Source organism: Pelodiscus sinensis, chromosome 30 (genome assembly GCF_049634645.1).
Source record: "Pelodiscus sinensis isolate JC-2024 chromosome 30, ASM4963464v1, whole genome shotgun sequence".
Classification (NCBI taxonomy): domain Eukaryota; kingdom Metazoa; phylum Chordata; order Testudines; family Trionychidae; genus Pelodiscus; species Pelodiscus sinensis.
The window spans coordinates 11,545,984-11,564,795 of NC_134740.1; the positions used below are offsets into that span (position 1 = coordinate 11,545,984).

At 51.2% G+C, this 18,812-nt stretch overlaps 2 protein-coding genes across 2 annotated transcripts; both read left to right on the forward strand.

Annotated features, from left to right (window-relative positions):
- Nucleotides 1-1,759: 1,759 nt before the first annotated feature.
- On the forward strand, nucleotides 1,760-2,713 carry LOC102452097 (olfactory receptor 10A4-like). Its single transcript, XM_006112320.3, has one exon. It carries the CDS (start codon nucleotides 1,760-1,762, stop codon nucleotides 2,711-2,713), a length of 954 nt encoding a protein of 317 aa, XP_006112382.2.
- Nucleotides 2,714-6,152: 3,439 nt separating this feature from the next.
- On the forward strand, nucleotides 6,153-13,425 carry LOC102452343 (olfactory receptor 10A4-like). The gene is made up of 2 exons (XM_075912158.1): nucleotides 6,153-6,236; nucleotides 12,463-13,425. The coding sequence occupies exons 1-2, from the start codon at nucleotides 6,153-6,155 to the stop codon at nucleotides 13,423-13,425; spliced, it is 1,047 nt and encodes a 348-aa protein (XP_075768273.1).
- The last annotated feature ends 5,387 nt before the right edge of the window (nucleotides 13,426-18,812 follow it).

Sequence of the window (18,812 nt, forward strand, 5' to 3'; positions counted from 1 at the left end):
AAACATTGAGGTTGACGGGAGGTCTCAATGTTCTATTTCATTTCCTATTAACTCGGCTACATCTAGACTGGCATGATTTTCCGGAAATGCTTTTAACGGAAAAGTTTTCTGTTAAAAACATTTTTGGAACAGAGCGTCTAGATTGGCACGGACAATTTTGCGCAAAAGCACTTTTTGTGGAAAAGCATCCGTGCCAATCTAGATGCGCTTTTGAGCAAAAAAGCCCCGATCGCCATTTTCGCGATCGGGGCTTTTTTGTGCAAAAGAAATCTCTGCTGTCTACTCTGGTCCTTTTGTGCAAACGTCTTTCGGAAAAAGACTTTTGCCCAAACGGGAGCAGCATAATATTTCCGCAAGACGCACTGATTTCTTACAGTAGGAAGTCAGTGCTTTTACGGAAATTCAAGCGGCCAGTGTAGACAGCTGGCAAGTTTTTCCAGAAAAGCAGCTGATTTTCCGGAAAAACTGGCCAGTCTAGACACAGCCTTTGAATCTAATTTAGGGCTTCCTCTGTTTCAAATTTCCGGATCGATTCTGGGTGGAAACAAATACTGGAACATTGCAAATGTCCATGCGGTGGAAAGTCCATTTCCTGGCCAGCTCTGCCTTTCTGGGAATGGTCGTATTTCAGACCCGGTGTGGCGGCTCCCCTGTAGCAGCAAGATGAGACTCCGCCAGCCAGTAGCTTAGAGAGGGATTATTGCTTCTCCAGGATACAGCCCAGCATAGCCGTGATGTGGTTACAGGAGTCAGGGCCTGGCTGCCTAAGACCCCTTGGGGCAGGGGTCCATCACCCACCCCCCTCAACTCCCAGTACTCAGCTTAGTCTCCTCTCTTCATGGTTTCCCTGCAAAAAACTGTCTTGCTCCCAGGCCCTGCCCCCCAGCCAAGTGGCTTTCTCCGCCATCCTTCATCCCTCCCCCTGGGAAGTGCCTTATTATCTGCTCAGGCTGGGCTTAGGTGTCCGGGCCAATCCACATGTGGGTGAGCCAGTGGGAATCCCACATCACAGCGCAGGGGAATCCCGGGTTACAGAGCTGACACACTCGTCCTCACAGAACCATAGAATCCTGTGGAAGAGACCTCGCGAGGTCCTCGAGTCCAGTCTTATGTTGCCTTTTTTAGAACTTCCTTCTTGTAAAATTCTTTATCTCAAGGTCAACACTGGTATCTATCAATATAGATTCATGGAGGTGTTAAAATTTCCACCACCAAAGAACTAGCCGTAGGTCTTTTTTTTTTTTAATGACTACTGAGAGAAACCTCTTTCAGCAGGCCTCACTTACAGGAGCTCTCACTTCAGTGGCATGCATGTATTAGAATAACTAGTTGCGTGATTAAGATAGAAGTCAATGAGAATTTGCCCTCATTTTTAGCAATTGCATTTGGTGAACATGACCGTAGGGTGAACGAACGAACGAACGAACGAACGAACGAACGAACGAACGAACGAACGAACGAAAGAAAGAAAGAAAGAAAGAAAGAAAGAAAGAAAGAAAGAAAGAAAGAAAGAAAGAAAGAAAGAAAGAAAGAAAGAAAGAAAGAAAGAAAGAAAGTCCATCTGCTGTCAGAGCTGGACTGATATCAAAACAGCCACATGACTTTATGCGTCATGGTGGTTCTACCCCTTTACATGTTAATATCCATGATTGATGCAGGTTTTAGTCTGACATTCCCCCCCCCTCCCAAAAAAGGAAACCAATATGATAGTTTTTATTCACATCCATTGGTTAGGTCTTTTTCTCTGTCACCCCTGCAGATGACCTATTCTCAGAGCAACCCTGCCGAGAACCAGACCGTCTCTAAGGAGTTCATCCTGGTGGGGTTTTCCTACCTTAAGAAGATGCAAATTCTTCTGTTTCTGCTGCTTCTAGTCCTCTACCTGCTCATCCTGATGGGGAATCTCCTGATTATCCTTCTGGTAAAGCTGAACCCCTCCCTCCACACTCCCATGTATTTCCTCCTGGTGAACCTGTCCTTCCTGGAAATCAGCTACACCACCAGCGTGGTCCCTCAGCTGATGGCTCACCTCCTGGTGGAGGAAAAGACCATCTCCCTTGCAGGATGCGCTGCCCAGCTGTTTCTCATCACCACCATGGGCCTTACAGAATGCTGCATCCTCGCAGCTATGGCCTACGACCGCTATGTGGCCATTTGCCACCCCTTGCACTACACGACCATCATGAGCGGACAGGTGTGTGCGCTGCTCGCTGGGACTTCGTGGCTCATCGGTGTCTCAATGGAGGTAGCTCAGACCACGTGGATCTTCAGCCTGCCCTTCTGTGGCTCCCACCTGATCCACCACTTCCTCTGCGACATCCCACCCGTGCTGAAGATGGCCTGCGCCGACACATCGAAAAACGAGATCATGGTCTTGACTGTGTCAGCGCTGTTTGTCATATGCCCATTCTTGTTGATAATCCTGTCTTACATCCTCATTCTCTCCACCATCCTCAGGCTGCCGTCAGCAGAGGGAAGGGGTAAAGCCTTCTCCACCTGCTCCTCTCACCTCATGGTGGTGACTTTCTTCTACGGCACTGCCCTTTTCACGTACCTGGTGCCCAAATCCACCTCCACTAAGGACAGGGATCTATGGATTTCCCTCATGAACACAATTCTGATACCATTGTCAAACCCCTTAATCTACACGCTGAGAAACAAAGAAGTGAAGGGAGCCTTGAGAAAAATAGTAGAGAAGCACATCGGTTCATAATAGCAGAGGAATTAGAGAATGAAAAGTCGAGTTAGTTTAATCAAGGGGGGAAAGGTAAATTAATTTCAAGGTAAATAATTACTCACAATGTCCCTCACTTTTGTAATTGAAAAACAAACTTTGTCCTGTTCTGAAACCACTCAGGGCAATGGGAAAAGAAAGTTTTGTTACCAAAAATAACCCACATTTTTCATATCTGAATATTCATGAAAAGCAGATAGAGCCTTTTCACCCGATTTCAACTTCTTTGAACAGTCAAATGAGAAAGTTTAGGCTAAGCAGGGTCCTGATTTTATATCTTCAGACTTTGAAATTTCACAAGGCATAAGGGAGCGGTCGATAAAGGCGTTCCTTGTCGACCGATCCGCATCTAGACTGCTTTGCTGTGCTGGATCAGCTGATTGTTGACACAGCGCGGCGGCCATTTTTATTTTAATGAAGCAGGGATTATTTAAATCCCCACTTCATTGACTATGTCGGGTAAACTAGTTTACATGGCTCCGTCTTCGGAGCCATGTAGTCTAGACACCCTTCATGTTTTGTTAGTCTTTAAGGTGCTACTAGACTGTTTGTTGTTTTTTAAGTTATTTCACTAAACATTCACCACAGTTTGTGCAAGTGTAGCAAATATTAGTACAAGTTTAATACTTGAAAAAATCCAACCCACTCCATTTATGCATCTCCTTTTCCTGGTCTGGCAGTCTGATGCAGCGTTGTACAATACGGGTCAGATTGTGTTGATTACTTGTTGTCTGTCTCTTGATTTACCGAGGGTTCTCTGTGTCCTAATTTTAACTAACATTCCTTTGCACAGATGATTGGTTTCTACTACTAAATATTTCAATGCCTAACCCAATTAACTTAAACAATAACTCCAGCAGATAGCTTGACCTGCATGACATTTTGCATGGTGCCAAAGTCTGTGCAAGCAGTTCGGATTGTCTGATGACAGTGGACAGGGCAGATTCGTTGTTTACCACTTCACAAGGCAAGTGATCGTGATCTAGCATCAGATTGTGCTTAATGGTGGTTTTGGAGTTGGAGAAGCACTGTGCCTATTTCGTACTACATGTGAGCTGTGTCCAGAACCACAAGAGGTCTGTATTGATGTACTACAATATTGCAGCAAATGCCAGAGAATATGGTACAAATTGTGCATACTTTTCTACACTCCTCTGATGAGCGACACTAATTTGTTTGCTCATCAGCTTATGTCGCTGCCCATGTAGAACACATACCAAATAAAAAATCTCTGACTCAGCATTGACATGACTACCTGTCTTCATTCTCTAACTAGCCCTATCAGGCATTTGTAGGAAGCTTACAATGCAGAAAGATTAGGAGAAGTACGGGGTGGCTGTAGGTGCCTTTTTTATTTCTCTCTGCTACTAATTTCTGCTTTGATTAAACAAAAGTCTTGTTGGGAAGAGAAGAAATGAGTGATGTTGGAAATGTTCCATGCCTGTAAGAATAACCCCAAAACCAACCCTTTCTCTGGGAAATTTAGGAGCTGAGACCCAGAAACGTGACCCAGAAATAACAGTCCGCAAGAAAATGGTAGGTGTGAATGGTTGTTCACATTTGCGCATGGGCAACGTACACGGCAGGGGAAATTTAATGGCTAATGCATTGGATAAAGACTGGGGGTAAACTGAAGCATTTATGAAAGAGAACATGTAGGGGTATGTCTAGACTACATGCCTCTGCCGACAGAGGCATGTAAATTAGACCACCCGACATAGTAAATGAAACGGGGATTTAAATATCCCCAGCTTCATTAAAATAAAAATGGCCACCGCCTTGTGCCGGCTCAGCTGATTGTCATCACAACGCGGCAATCAAGACATGGATCGGTCGACAGGGAAAGCCGTTGTCGACCAATCCTGTAAACCGCGTTTCACGAGGCATAAGGGATCTGTCGACAACGGCTTTCCCTGTCAACCAATCTGCGTCTTGACTGCTGTGTTGTGCCAACAATCAGCTGAGCCGGCACAGCATGGCGGCCATTTTTATTTTAATGAAGCGGGAGATATTTAAATCCCCACTTCATTGACTATGTCGGTATGTCTGATTTACATGCCTCTGTTGGCAGAGGCATGTAGTCTAGACATACCCTAGGAGAATACATTTCAAAGAGGCCCAACGCTGGAGAAATACTGGTCTACAAAACTACAAAGAAGACCACATTACCAAACTAGGAGACAGGTTACTAAAGTAAGGTTACTCGATACCGTTTACTGATTCCACCTTGACTGTGGTTACTCCTCAGGCAGGAAACAATGTCCCACTGTTAGACATGACGCTAATTCTGTCCGAAATAAAGGCTCAGCAGATACAGCCTCAATGGGGGGAGTGGATGTGTGACTCAATTTCCCATGCTACCCTCATGACCATCACGTACACAATGTGGTAAAAGAGGGTACATCCCACAGAAATGCCCACCTCTCGTCCTTGCAAGTGTGGCAAAGTCTGGGGCTAAGCCCTGTGGGTCCTGCACTTCCTGGCGGGTTCTTGTGGGCCTCAGAGGCTTGCAGTGTCCCTAATTACTGCCATGAAGGCCAGGGTACACTGCTACCAGAGCCTCATTCATCATTGGCCAGTCCAGTGTCCTTCTTTCTCCAGTCCCTGCTGGGCCTTCCAGCCGGGCGGGGGGGGGGGGGGTTGAGGAGAGTTGGGAGGAACCCGGTCCCACCCATTTGCTCCGGGTTCTGGCCCAGGGCTCTATAGGAGGGGGCAGACCCGAGCAGGCCGTGTCGCTCGGCCCTTGCCCCTGAGCACGAGCCCCTCCCTGGGCCACTTCTCTAATCCTTCCTGCAGTACCTCGTTCCCCATATCGTGGAGCAAACCTTCCCATCAGCTCACTAAGCTCTGTGCAGCCCTGCCCCACCAGAGGGCACTGTTCCAGAATGAGCCACACGCCCTGTTCCCTGTCGCTCAGCACCCCCTGCTGCTGAGCTGGGGTATTGGGATTCACCCGCCTGAGACCGGCCTACAGAGCCCTCCCGGCACAGCCCCTCAGCGCCCCTTAGCGCCAGCCTGGGGTTTTACCAGCAGCACCGACTAAGAAGGTCTGTGCCTCAGTGGAGTGTAATGGTTAGAGCAGTTGGGGCTGGGACTCAGAGCTCCTGGGGTCTCAGCCTGTCTCTGAGACAAGAGTAGGCCCAGAGTCTGAGTATCCTGGACCTGCAGCCACAAGCCCTGGGAATTGCCCCTGCCTCTGTGCTGTGTTGCCTGGGACAGAGCATCCCCCTGCCAGACAAAGCCATGTCACTCAAGTTGCCAGCCTTAGCAAATCCCAGGGTGATTTTCCTTGGAAAATACACAAGGTGGCGATGGTGCAAATTAGTATTCAGCAACTGGCCCGGGGACTGTTGTTTTGCTGCCGTTCCAGACAGGACTGGGACAGGTGATTTCCTTCGGGGACTAGCGCCCAGAGGCCATGGAAGGAAACAAAAACCCCTCTGTTCCATTCAGCACATCCAGTGCTGGCCACGAGGAGATGGAACCGCTCTCTGCAAACAAGGTAGGTTACCTCTGAAGGACCGAAGCCCCCGGCTGTTGGCCTAAGGAGGTCTGTTGGCCTCGTGTCCCAGTCTACAACCAGGGTGAAATCATGTTCTGGATCCCATCATTCCTACTGGCATTGAGCGCCTTCATCTGTGTCTGAGCCCAAGTGCTGTGTGTGTGTGTGTGTGTGTGTGTGTGTGTGTGTGTGTGTGTGTGTGTGTGTGTATCTATCTAGTACCTCCAGCCCCCTGGCCGCCTGTCTGTTCACACAGTAGTTCTTAGTCTCTGAATCTGTCCTGAATTCAACTCGGGTACCTCTCCTGGGGCCCTGTAAGAACTCGGCTTGATGGGCATCATGATAACTTGCATGGAAGGGAACTCTGGCTCTCAGTTTTCTGAGAGTGACCGATGAGAACCAACCACCATGCCAGAGTTCACTTTGCTGTTTTTGGTCTTGTGTGGATGGCATTGGTTTTTTGCCTCTTTCTTTTTTGCCTCTCTCCTCTCGTCTTTTCCCCCTGAGTTCTCCAACCCTCATCTCCCTCCTTTGAATCTGGGGGTTAATGTTGTTTTCTGAGGCGGGTCTTGTATTTGGACCTCAGTAAAGTCAGTTTGGTGAGAATCATGGACTCCATCCAACCATGTGCAGAATAAATTTTGTTCTGCATGCAAGATACATCATAGAACCCTAGGGCTGGAAGAGACCACAGGAGTCATCAAGTCCAGCCCCCTGCCCAAATCAGGACCAAATCAGGTTGTGTCTAGACTACAGGGTTTTGTCAACAAAAGTGGACTTTTGTTGACAAAACTATACCTGGGTCTACACATAACGTCAACAGAACTCGGCAGTTTTGTCGATGGTGGTAAACCTCATTCTACGAGGAATAACACCTTTTGTCGACAGAGTTGACATTATTGCATCTACACTGTCATGTCGACTGTCATGTCGGCTTGCTTTGTCGACAGAACTGAATGTAGTCTAGATGCTCTTTGTCGACAGAAGCTTTGTCGACAGTATCTGTTGACAAAGCCTCTGTCGACAAAATTCTGTTGTCTAGATGTACCCTTCAACTCAATCATCTCAACCAGGGCTTTGTCAAGACCCATTTTTCAAGCCCCTGCTTCTCAGCCTCAGGGTACCGCTATACGGAGTTGCTATTTCAGGAAACTGGAAGTATCCTAAAGTAACAATGCTGTGTTTTTAAAAGCACCCACTATTCCAGCATCCCTGTAACTCTTGTTCCACAAGGGTTAACGGATTTGATGGCACAGTGTCTTATTTGGAAATTTGTCTTTGAACTTAGACTCAGAATACACTACACAATTTGCCTAGCTCAAATTGTGTAGCTTCTGCCAAGAAAAGGATGCTGTCTAGAATCATAGAATACTAGGACTGGAAGGGACCTTGAGAGGTCATCGAGTCCAGACCCCTGCCCTCATGGCAGAACCGAGTACTATCTAGACCATCCCTGATAGACATTTATCTAACCTACTCTTAAATATTCCACAACTTCCCTAAGCAATTTATTCCAATGCTTAACCACTCTGGGTATGTCTACACTACAAAGTTAGTTCGAACTAACTTTCATAGGCACTACACTAGCGCTCCGTTAGTTCGAATTTAAATCGAACTAACGGAGCGCTTAGTTCGAACTAGGTAATCCTCATTTTACGAGGATTAAGCCTAGTTCAAACTTACTAGTTCGAAGTAAGGACTGTGTAGACCCTTAATTCGAACTAGTGGGAGGCTAGCCCTCCCCAGCTTGCCCTGGTGGCCACTCTGGCCAACACCAGGCAAACTCTACTGCCCCCTTCCCGGCCCCGGAGCCCTTAAAGGGCCACGGGCTGGCTACACAGTTTGTGCCAGTTGCACGGCTGCCAGCACACGTGCCAGCACACCCTGCACCTGACACCCAGGAGCCAGCCACCCGAGGAAACCCAGCCCTCCCCCTCTTCCCGGGACCAGCCTGGCAGCTCCCAGGACCCTGCCCGGAGCCGCAAGAGGTGGGCGCCCGCATGGTCTAGTGCGGAGATCGTGGACCTCATCCAGGTTTGGGGGAAAGCCTCCAATGTCCACGATCTCTGCACTAGCCACAGGAACGCGGCAGTCTATGGCTGCATGGCTGCCAGCCTGGCCGCCAGGGGCCACCAGCGCAGCCGGGAGCAGGTGCGCTGGAAAATAAAGGACCTGCGGCAGTCCTACTCCTGGGCCTGCCAGCCAGGGGCTGACCCGGAGGCGTGCCCCCAGTTTTTGGCTCTGGACCACCTCCTGGGGGCTCATGCCGTCCCTGCCCCCCGAGACGTGATAGACCCCGGAGCAGAGGGACCGCTCCAGGAGACGGAGGAGGAGGAGTAGAAGGGCTCCGAGAGCCAGGAGCCTGCCGGCAGCCTGCCCAGGACCCGGGACCCCCGAGGCACCCCACAGAGCTGCTCGTCTGTGTCGTCCGAGGCCGAGGAGGCGTCCACCTGTGAGTACCATCTTGCTCCCCTTATGTGTACGGGGGGCTGGGGCGAAAGGGAGCCCCGGGACCGTGCGTCTGGGCCTTGCCCACCACAGAGCAGCAGCTGGGGATCCTGCAGGGGCCCTGGCCTTGCAGAGGGGAGCTGGGTTTCACACACCTGGGCCCCTGGGGTAATTGACCGCTGGTCTTGTTTCACCACAGCCGCAGCACCTGGGCCTGCAAGGTGTACCACCCCGCCTGCAGCAGCTGCCCGCGCCCGGGCAAGCAGGAGAGCCAGGAACCAGGAGGAGTACCAGAGGTGGCACCTCCGGTTCCTGGAGCAACAGCTCCGTCTCCAGGACCACTGGGTCCAGGAGGACCTGAGGCTGCGCCGGAGGAGCTTAGAGGCCCCGGAGGAGCAGGGCCGTGCCCTGCGAGGCCACCTCCAGAGCCTGCTGGACCACTTGCCAATTCCTCCTGCTCCCCCTGCTTCCCCTCCTGCTCCACCTGCTCCCCCTGCTCCCCCAGCTCCCCCTGCTCCCCCAGCTCCCCCCATGCTCCCGCTCCTGCTTCCTCCACACCCCCTGTCCCTCCTGCCCCACCCTCCACAACCATTCCCCACCGACGCCCCCGGACCCGCAGTGTGGCGAGATGGGAGAGGCAGCCGGACTCCCACCCCTGAGCTTTCCTTTCCCTTCCTCCCTTCCCTCCCCTTCCTGCTCCCTCATCCCAGGTTTCCCCCTACCCTCTCCCACCCTTCTTCCTCCCACCCCCCACCCCAGTTATGTTAAATAAAAAGACATTTTTGTTTGAAAAACAGGTGTCTTTATTTGACAGTAGGTAGTGAGGGGAAAGGGGAAGGGGGGTAGGGTGGAAGAAGGCCCCAGTGGGGCATGCAGGGAGAGGTCAGTCCTCCTCCTCCACCAGGAAGCTCTCCTGCAGGGCTTCCCGGATCCGGACGGCCCCCCGCTGGGCTTCCCGGATGGCGGCGGTGCGGGGCTGACCATAGTGTACAGCCATGTGGTCAGCCTCAGCCATCCAGGCTGGCAGGAAAGCCTCCCCCTTTCGCTCACATAAATTGTGGAGCACACAAAATGCTGCCACCATGGGAGGGATGTTGTGCTCGGCCAGGTCCAGACGAGTGAGGAGGCATCGAAAGCGGGCTTTCAGTCACCCGAAGGCCCCCTCCACCACGATGCGGGCCCTGGTCAGCCTGGCATTGAAGGCCTGGCGGGAAGGATTGAGGTGCCCCGTGTAGGGCTTCATCAGCCACGGCTGCAGTGGGTAGGCGGCATCCCCCACCAGGCACACGGGCATGTCCACGTCCCCGACCCTGATGTGGCGGTCGGGGAAGAAGGTCCCGTCCTGCAGCCGCTGGCACACGGAGGAGTTGCGGTACACCCGGGCTTTGTGTGCTTTGCTGGACCAGCCCACATTAATGTCCGTGAACTGGCCCTGGTGGTCACACACGGCCTGCAGGAGGATGGAGAAGTACCCCTTGCGGTTCACGTAACGAGACGCCTGGTGTTCTGGGGCACGGATTGGGATGTGCGTCCCGTCGATGGCCCCCCTGCAGTTGGGGAAGCCGAGGGCGCCGAATCCCCGGATGACGGCGTCCAGGTCGGCGAGGCGGACCACCCTGCGGAGCAGCACCCGGTTGATGGATTTGACCACCTGGGGAGAGAGACACAGCAAAGCGCCAATCAGTGGGGCGCCCAGGTGGCTGGGAGCATTCGTGCCCTGGCAGTGCCCCGCGCCCCACTCCCGGAAGCAACCCCCCCGGGCAGCGTGTAGTACGGCCGGGACAGCCCGACCCCTCCGGTGCGGGGCGCTTTCGCCTCCTCCCGCCCCCCCTTTGTCCCTGGGGCGGCCCATCCCCTCCTCGCAGCCCCCCTCCGCCCCGGCGCAGTGGCCGACGAGTGCCGTACCTGCATGAGCACCGCTCCGACGGTGGATCTCCCCACGCCGGACTGGTTCCCGATGGATCAGTAGCTGTCCGGCGTGGAGAGCTTCCAGAGGGCGATGGCCACCCGCTTCTGGAGGGGAATGGCGGGTCTCATGCGAGTGTCCCTTCTGTGCAGAGCAGGGGCGAGCCACTCGCAGAGCTCCAGGAAGGTGTCCCTCCTCATCCTGAAGTTCTGGGTCCACTGTCGGTCTTCCCAGCGCTCCAGGACGATGTGGTCCCACCAGTCGCTGCTGGTGTCCAGACGCCAGATGCGGCGGGGCACGCCGGTGCCGGGGCGCCACCGCGGCTCCTCCACGGCCCCCAGGGCAGCCAGGCGGAGAGGTAGGGGGCTGACGTGCACCAGGTGGTGCCAGGCAGCCTCGAGCCATTGGTGGCAGGCTTGCAGAAGCAAGTCCAGAAAGTGCACCAGAAGGTGCAGGGCGAGCTCTGGCTCCATGTTGCCACCTGCGGCAGCGTCCCCGAAGGGAAGCACCAACACAGACGTGCACAGAGACCGACGCTTTGCTGTCCCTCGCCGAGGTTGGCAAGCAAGCGGAAAAGCTGAGAACCGGCTGTCCGGGGGGGGGGGTCCCTTTAAGCACGAGCCTCAGATAGCCTCAGACAGCAGCCACACAACGCAACTACTGACCTGATGCCCTGCCAGAACAGGTTTCAGCCATCCTTAAATGCCCCCCTGAGTCCAATCAGTGTGGACGCGCTAGTTCGAATTAGCAAAACGCTAATTCGAACTAGTTTTTAGTTCTAGACGCATTAGTTCGAATTAGCTTAGTTCGAATTAACTAATTCGAACTAAGTTAGTTCGAATTCGCGCTGTAGTGTAGACGTACCCTCTGACAGTTAGGAACTTTTCCCTAATGTCCAACCTAAACCTCCCTTGCTGCAGTTTAAGCCCATTGCTTCTTGTCCTGTCCTCAGAGGTGAAGGAAAACAAGTTTTCCCCCTCCTCCTTTTAGAAAACCGCATCATGTCCCCTCCCAATCTTCTCTTTTCCAAGTTAAACAAACTCAATTCTTTCAGTCTTCTTTCATAGCTCATGTTCTCTAGACCTTTCATCATTCTTGTTCCTCTTCTCTGGACCTTCTCCAATTTCTTCACATCTTTCTTGATATGTGGTGCCCAGAACTGGACACAATACTCCAACTGAGGCCTAACCAGCACAGAGTAGAGTGGAAGAATGACTTCTCGTGTCTTGCCCAGAACACACCAGTTAATGCCTCCCAGAATCATGCTTGCATAGAATCCTAGAACACTAGAACAGGAAGGAACCTCAAGAGGTCACCGAGTCCAGTCCCCTGCCCTCACGGTAGGACCAAGCACCATCTAGATCATCCCTGACAAGTGTCTGTCCAACCTGCTCTCACATATCTCCAGTGATGGAGATTCCACAACCTCCCTAGGCAACTATCTAGCCCGTGCCGCGTGTAGTCGTGCGGCACGGGGTTCGAACAAGCCGGCATTTAAAAATGGTGCCGGCCGGCTTATGCAAATGAAGCCCGGGAAATTCAAATCCTGGGCTTCATTTACACGTTCGGTATGCATACATTACCCCGCTAGTTCGAACTAGCGGGGTAGTGTAGACATACCCTGAGAGACGAGTGAGATCAGGAGTCGCATGCTTTTGAGGAATCACTTTGGTGACCGTGGCTGTGGCTTCATTGGCATCCCCCCCAAATACTATGGTTTACTCTTGCTGGCGATTGAACCAAAATTACAGCGGGTTTTAAGGTCAAGGCTCCCAACAGACTGGAAACAAGTATGAATTGTGGGATTCACTTCCATGGGTTTAGCAGGGCTCAGTGTCATCTCCAGTGTATCTCGCTTTCTCATCCCTACAGGTGATCTATTCCAACAGAGACTCAGGAGAGAACCAGACTGGCTCCGCTGTACTCATCCTGGTGGGGTTTTCCTACCTTCACGAGCTGCAAATCCTTCTGTTTCTGCTGCTGCTGGTCATCTACCTCCTCACCCTGACGGGGAACCTTCTTGTTATCCTCCTGGTAAAGCTGAACCCCTCCCTCCACAGCCCCATGTATTTCTTCCTGGTCAACCTGTCCTTCCTGGAAATCTGCTTCACCTCTAGCGTGGTCCCTCAGCTGCTGGTTCACCTCCTGGTGGAGGAAAAGACCATCTCCCTCACAGGCTGTGCAGCCCAGATGTACGTCATCACCATCACGGGCCTCACGGAATGCTGCCTCCTCGCAGCCATGGCCTACGACCGCTACGCGGCCATCTGCCACCCCTTGCACTACACCACCATCATGAGTGGCCGGGCATGTGCACAGCTCGCGGGGGCTTCTTGGTTCTTTGGCATCTCGGTGGAAGTAGCTCAGATTACGTGGATTTTCAGCCTGCCCTTCTGTGGCTCCAATCGCATCCGCCACTTCTTCTGCGACATCCCACCCGTGCTGAAGATGGCCTGCTCCGACACATCGAAAAACGAGATCATGGTCTTGACTGTGACAGTTGTGTTCATCATGGGCCCTTTCCTATTGATAATCCTGTCCTACATCCGCATTCTCTCCACCGTCCTCAAGGTACCGTCCGCAGAGGGGAAACGTAAGGCCTTCTCCACCTGCTCCTCTCACCTCATGGTGGTGACTTTGTTCTACGGGCTGGCCCTCATCACCTACCTGGGGGTCAAGTCTAGCTCCACCTCGGAGAGCAATCAAATAATTGCCCTCATGAACATAATTGTGTCGCCAGTGTTGAACCCCATAATATACACACTGAGGAACAAAGAGGTGAAGGGGGCCCTAATCAAAACATTAGGAAAGGTCTCCGTTGCACAGAACTGTTGAAAATCGATAAATTAAAAATGGATTTTGTCAAAAGGGTGGGAGAGAAGGAAAGTTACAGCCATTTCGTTCAACTTTGACAGAAGAGCCTTGTTTTTTAAAATGCTACTTTGCCAGTTGAATAAAATGCAACTTGGTCTACACCTGCCAGGAGAATTGGAAGAGAAATATGAAATAAATAAATATACACAAAAATAATATAAACGTTTGATTAAATGTGCAAGGTTTTGCACCTTTTGACCAGATCTAAGGTGCATTACGTATTCAAAGGTGGTCAAGGAAGCATCCTTATTTTTCTAGAGGAAAAAAGGTTGAAAAGTCAAAGAAAACGAAGAGGTGAAAATGAGAAATCTTTCCTAAATCATTCACCTCCTTGTGGGCAATTTTTCTAATTGCTACCAGAAGTTTAATACGGAAAAACTCCAGATGGTTCTTGTGACGGACAGGAGGAGTACTAGCCCGTACCCGGTCACTAAGAGGTTAAACTCAGATAGCTAGCAAGCGTGTTGTCAAAGGAGGGGGATGGAAGACTCAATCAAGAGAGAGGGGTGAAATTTGAATTGTATAAGTATCTTGCCTGTTTTCTTTGTGTGTTGGGAGAGTTAAGCCAGGAGTTGAGAGATAAAGGATCATTTAAACCCAGGCAGGACTCCGATGGCCCCAAGGAATTCGGGGCATGGAAATGGACTGAACTCGGATAGGATCATGAGTAAATAAAGAAGAAAAATGTATCCAGACATGATTAGGATAATTTTCTTTATTTTTGCGGATTGGTTTGAACTGCTCTGTGTGAATCTGTGCCTCCCTCCCCCATTCACCGTCTAAGAGTTGTCCCCAGAGATTTTCTCTCTGTTGTAATTTGGTTTCCTTAGTTGTGCTACAACATCTCACAACCGAAGATGCTTCATCATGTTTATCTTTTGCTAATAAAAATCACTTTTTTAAGGTGATGCTTTGATTCTTGTGTCCTAGAAGATCTGTCTGTCTGTGTGTATCTGCAGGCCTCAGAGTGAGGCTGTGTCTACACTACTGAGTTTTTCCGGGATCCCAGAAGTATCCCAGGAAAGCTCTGCCACATCTAGGTAACGCATCTGCTCTTCTGAAATGTTTTTCAGAAGAGCAGATGCGCTCTTTCTGAAGCCCTGAAACCTGTTCCAAAAGATGAGGTTTTCCAAAATTTGGCCCAGTGTAAACGGGTTAAATTTCAGAAAAGCCTCTTCTGAAAAAAGAATCAGAAAAAGGTACACAAATTGCTCTGGAAACCAGCAAAGGAGACCAAACCAGGAGAGCGAGTTACTGAAGTTAGGTCACTCAGGACTGTTTATCGATTTTGCCTTGTCTCTGATTACTTGCCAGGCAGGAAACGATATCCCGATGTTATAAATGATGCAAATTCTGTCTGAAATGAAGGCACAAGGGATCCAGCCCAACTGGGGGTGAATGTGTGACTCAGTTTCCCATGTTACACTCACAGTCACCACTGACACGCTTTGGTAAAAGAGAATACATGCTATAGAAATGGCCACCCCTCGTCTTTTTGTTCAATTGGCAAAGGGAGGACCTGCTAGGGCCTGATACGAATACCTGGCAGTCCCATTACTGTCTTGTTTTCCCAGAGTTTTGCTCACTCCTAACCTACATCCCCACTGCCCTGCTATACCCCAGTACTTAGTGACTCCCACCCGACACAGTTCCCCGTCCTCTGTGGTGGGTCACTATGGCTCAGCAGCCAGGCCTAGGGGACAGCACCCCTTATAGCCCAGGACCCCTGAGAGCCAGTCAGGCCCACTGCCAAGGCCACATTCAGCTACTTGTGGCAGAGGGGCCATAGGGGACCCTGTCAGCCTGGACCCAGAGAGAACAGCGCCCCCCCCCCCCCCAGTGACAGCTCCAGGTCTGTGCAGCGTGTCACCCTTTGGGGCTGGGCTGGGGCTCTGGGGTCAGCATTGCCCCCTCGAGGAAAATGAGCCACATGCCCTGTTCCCATCTATGCAGCACCCCCTGCTGCTGAGCTGGGGCAATGGGATACCTCTGCCTGAGACTGGCCTACAGAGCCGTCCCAGCCCAGTCCTGTCACTCAGCGCCCCTTAGTGCCAGGCTAGGACAATGGGATCTACCTGCCTGAGACTGTCCTACAGAGCACACCCAGCCCAGCCCCTCAGCGCCCCCTAGTGCCAGGCTGGGGCACTTCCAGCTGTACTGACTAGGAGGGTATATGCCCCAAACTGAGCAACTTAAGCAGCTCCCCACTGTACCCGCCCCCTGCCCTTGTGCTCCCACACCGAGTTTGTTCTAACTCCCTGGGAGCTCGCCCTGATTCTGGTCCCGCTGCAAACTGACTGCGCTATGGGGTTGGCCCTAGAGAAAGGAAATGGGCCCTGTGGGTAGGGGGGCTGGCAGTGAGGGCTCCTGGGGTCTGTGCCCAGCTCTGGCAGTGGGGCGTAATGGTTAGAGCAGGTGGGGCTGGGACTCAGAGCACCTCGGGTTTCATTGTGTCTCTGAGACAAGAGTGGGGCCTGAGTGTCCTGGATCTTCAGCCACAAGCCCCCGGAATCGCCCCTGCCCCGCCTCTTTCTCTGTGCTGTGTTGCCTGCAACAGAGCATCCTCCTGCCAGACAAAGCCATGTCACTCAAGTTGCCAACCTTAGCAAATCCCAGGGTGATTTTCCTCGGAAAATACACAAGGTGGCAATGGTGCAATTTGCTATTCAGTAACTGGCCCGGGGACTGTTGTTTTGCTGCCGTTCCAGACAGGACTGGGACAGGTGATTTCCTTCGGGGACTAGCTCCCAGAGGCCAGGGAAGGAAACAAAACCCCCTGTTCCCTCAGCACGTCCAGCGTCTGCTGCGAGGAGATGGAACCGCTCTGCTCCAACGAGGTAGGTTATGTAGGGTTGACCGAAGCCCCCGGCCGTTCTCCCAAGGATCCCCATAGGCGTCATGTCCTTGTCTGCAACCGCAGCGAGCTCACGGCCCTGGTTCATTTTGATCTTCTTCACTGGCGTTGAGAGCCTCCATGTGTGTCCGAGACTGAGGGGGAGCTGGCCCGTCTGTTCATACACCAGTTCTTGGTCTCTGTTATCTGTCCTTCTCAATTCAACTCGGTTTCTCCTGGGTCCCTGTAAGAGCCTAGCTTGATGGGGGTCATGATAACTTGCACCAGGGGAAGTGGGGGTCCTAGATTTCCATAATGCCCACAAGAGAGACAGATGAGGACCAAACACGATCAACACCACGTCCGGGTGTTTTGCTGGTTTTGGTCTTGTGTTGCTGGTGTTGTTTTTTGCCTCTCCCTTCTCTCATCTTCACTCCCCTCTGTTCTCCAAGCCTCATCACCCCCCTTTGAATCTGAAGGTTCATGGTTTTTTTTGAGGTGGGCCTTGGTTAGAATCCTAGAATCCCAAGGCAGGCAGAGACCTCAGGAAGCATCGAGTCCTACCCCTGCCCAAGGCAGGACCAACCCCAACTCAATCAACCCAGCCAGGACTTGGTCAAGCCGGGACTTCAAAACCTTTAGGGATGGAGATTCCAGCCCCTCCCTATGAAACCCATCCCAGTGCTTCCCCATCCACCTACAGACATAGTTTTCCTAAGAATAATAGAGGCCCAACTTAAATGTATGCCCGAAATTTAAAAACACAGTAAAAGATGTAAAAAAGAGCTACTGTAGCTTAACAACCATCTCAAAGAAGCAGTGAGAGATAAAAAGGCATCTTTTAAAAAGTGGAAGTCCAATCCTAGTGAGGAAAACAGAAAAGAGCGTAAACTCTGCCAAATTAAGTGCAAAAATGTAATAAGAAAAGTCAAAAAAGAGTTGGAAGAGCAGCGAGCCAAAAATTCAACGAGTAAGAGCAAAATGTTTTTTAAGTACATCAGAAGCAGGAAGCCGGCTAAAGAGCCAGTGGGACCTCTGGACCGTTGAGATGCTAAAGGAGCACTCAGAGATGATAAGGTCCCTGTGGAGAAACTAAACGATTTCTTTGCTTCATGCTTCATGCTTCACAGCGGAGGATGAGGGAGAGTCCCAAACTTGAGCCATCCTTTGTAGGTGACAAATCTGAGGAACTGCCCCGGATTGAGGTGTCATCCAGGGAGCCTTTGGAAGAAACTGATAAACCTCACAGTAACAAGTCACCAGGACCAGATGGCATTCACCCAAGGGTTCTGAAAAAACCCAAATCCCTCAGCCTCTCCTCATAGGTCATGTGCTCTACTTAGCCAGTCGGTCCCCAGCCTGTAGCAATGCTTGGGATTCTTCCGTCCCAAGGGCAGGACTCTGCACTTGTCCCTGTTGAACCTCTTAAGATTTCTTTTGGCCCAATCCTCCAATTTGTCTAGGTCACTTCGGACCCTCTCCCTGCCCTCCAGCATACCTACCTCTCCCCCTAGCTTAGTGCCATCTGCAAACTTGCTGAAGGTGTAACCCATCCTCTGATCCAGGTCATTAATAAAGATGTTGAACAAAATTGGTTTTAGAACGGACCCTTGGGGTACTCCGCTAGAAACTGACCACCAACCTGACATCAAGCCATTGATCACTAGCTGTTGGGCCTGACTGTCTAGCCAGCTTTCTATCCATCTTACAGTCCATTTATCCAACCCATACTTCCTTAACTTGCTGGCAAGAATATTGTGGGAGACCGTATCAAAAGCTTTGCTAAAGTCAAGGTAGATCACATCCATTGACTTTCCCATGTCCACAGAGCCAATTACCTCATCATAGAAGCTAATCAGATTTGTCATGTTGACTATTCCTGATCACTTTCCCCTCTTCCAAATGCTTCAAAATGGATTCCTTGAGGATCCCCTCCATGATTTTTCCAGGGACTGAGGTGAGGCTGACTTGTCTGAAGTTCCTTGGATTGTCCTTCTTCCCTTTTTTAAAGATGGTCACTACATTTGCCTTTTTCCAGTCATCTGGGATCTCTCTCGATCTCCACGACTTTGTCAAAGATAATAGCTAAAGGCTCCGCAATGACATTTGCCAACTCCCTGAGTACTCTCGGATGCATTAAATCTGGGCCCATGGATTTGTGTGTTTAGCTTTTCTAAATAGTTTCTAACTTATTCTTTCCCCACCAAGGGCTGTCCAGCTCCTTCCCCTATTGCGTTATCAAGTGCATTAGTCTGGGAGCTGACCTTGTCCGTGAAGACAGAGACAAAGAAAGCATTGAGTACGTCAGCTTTTCCCACATCATCTGTCATTAGGTTACCTCCCTCATCCAGTAAGGGCCCAACACCCTCTCTGATCACCCTCTTATTGCTAACAGGCCTGTAGAAACCTTTCTTGTTCCCCTTCACATCCCTGGCTAGCTGCAATTCCAATTGCGCTTTCACCTTCCTGATAACGCTCCTGCATTCTCAAGCAATATATTTATACTCCTCCCGCA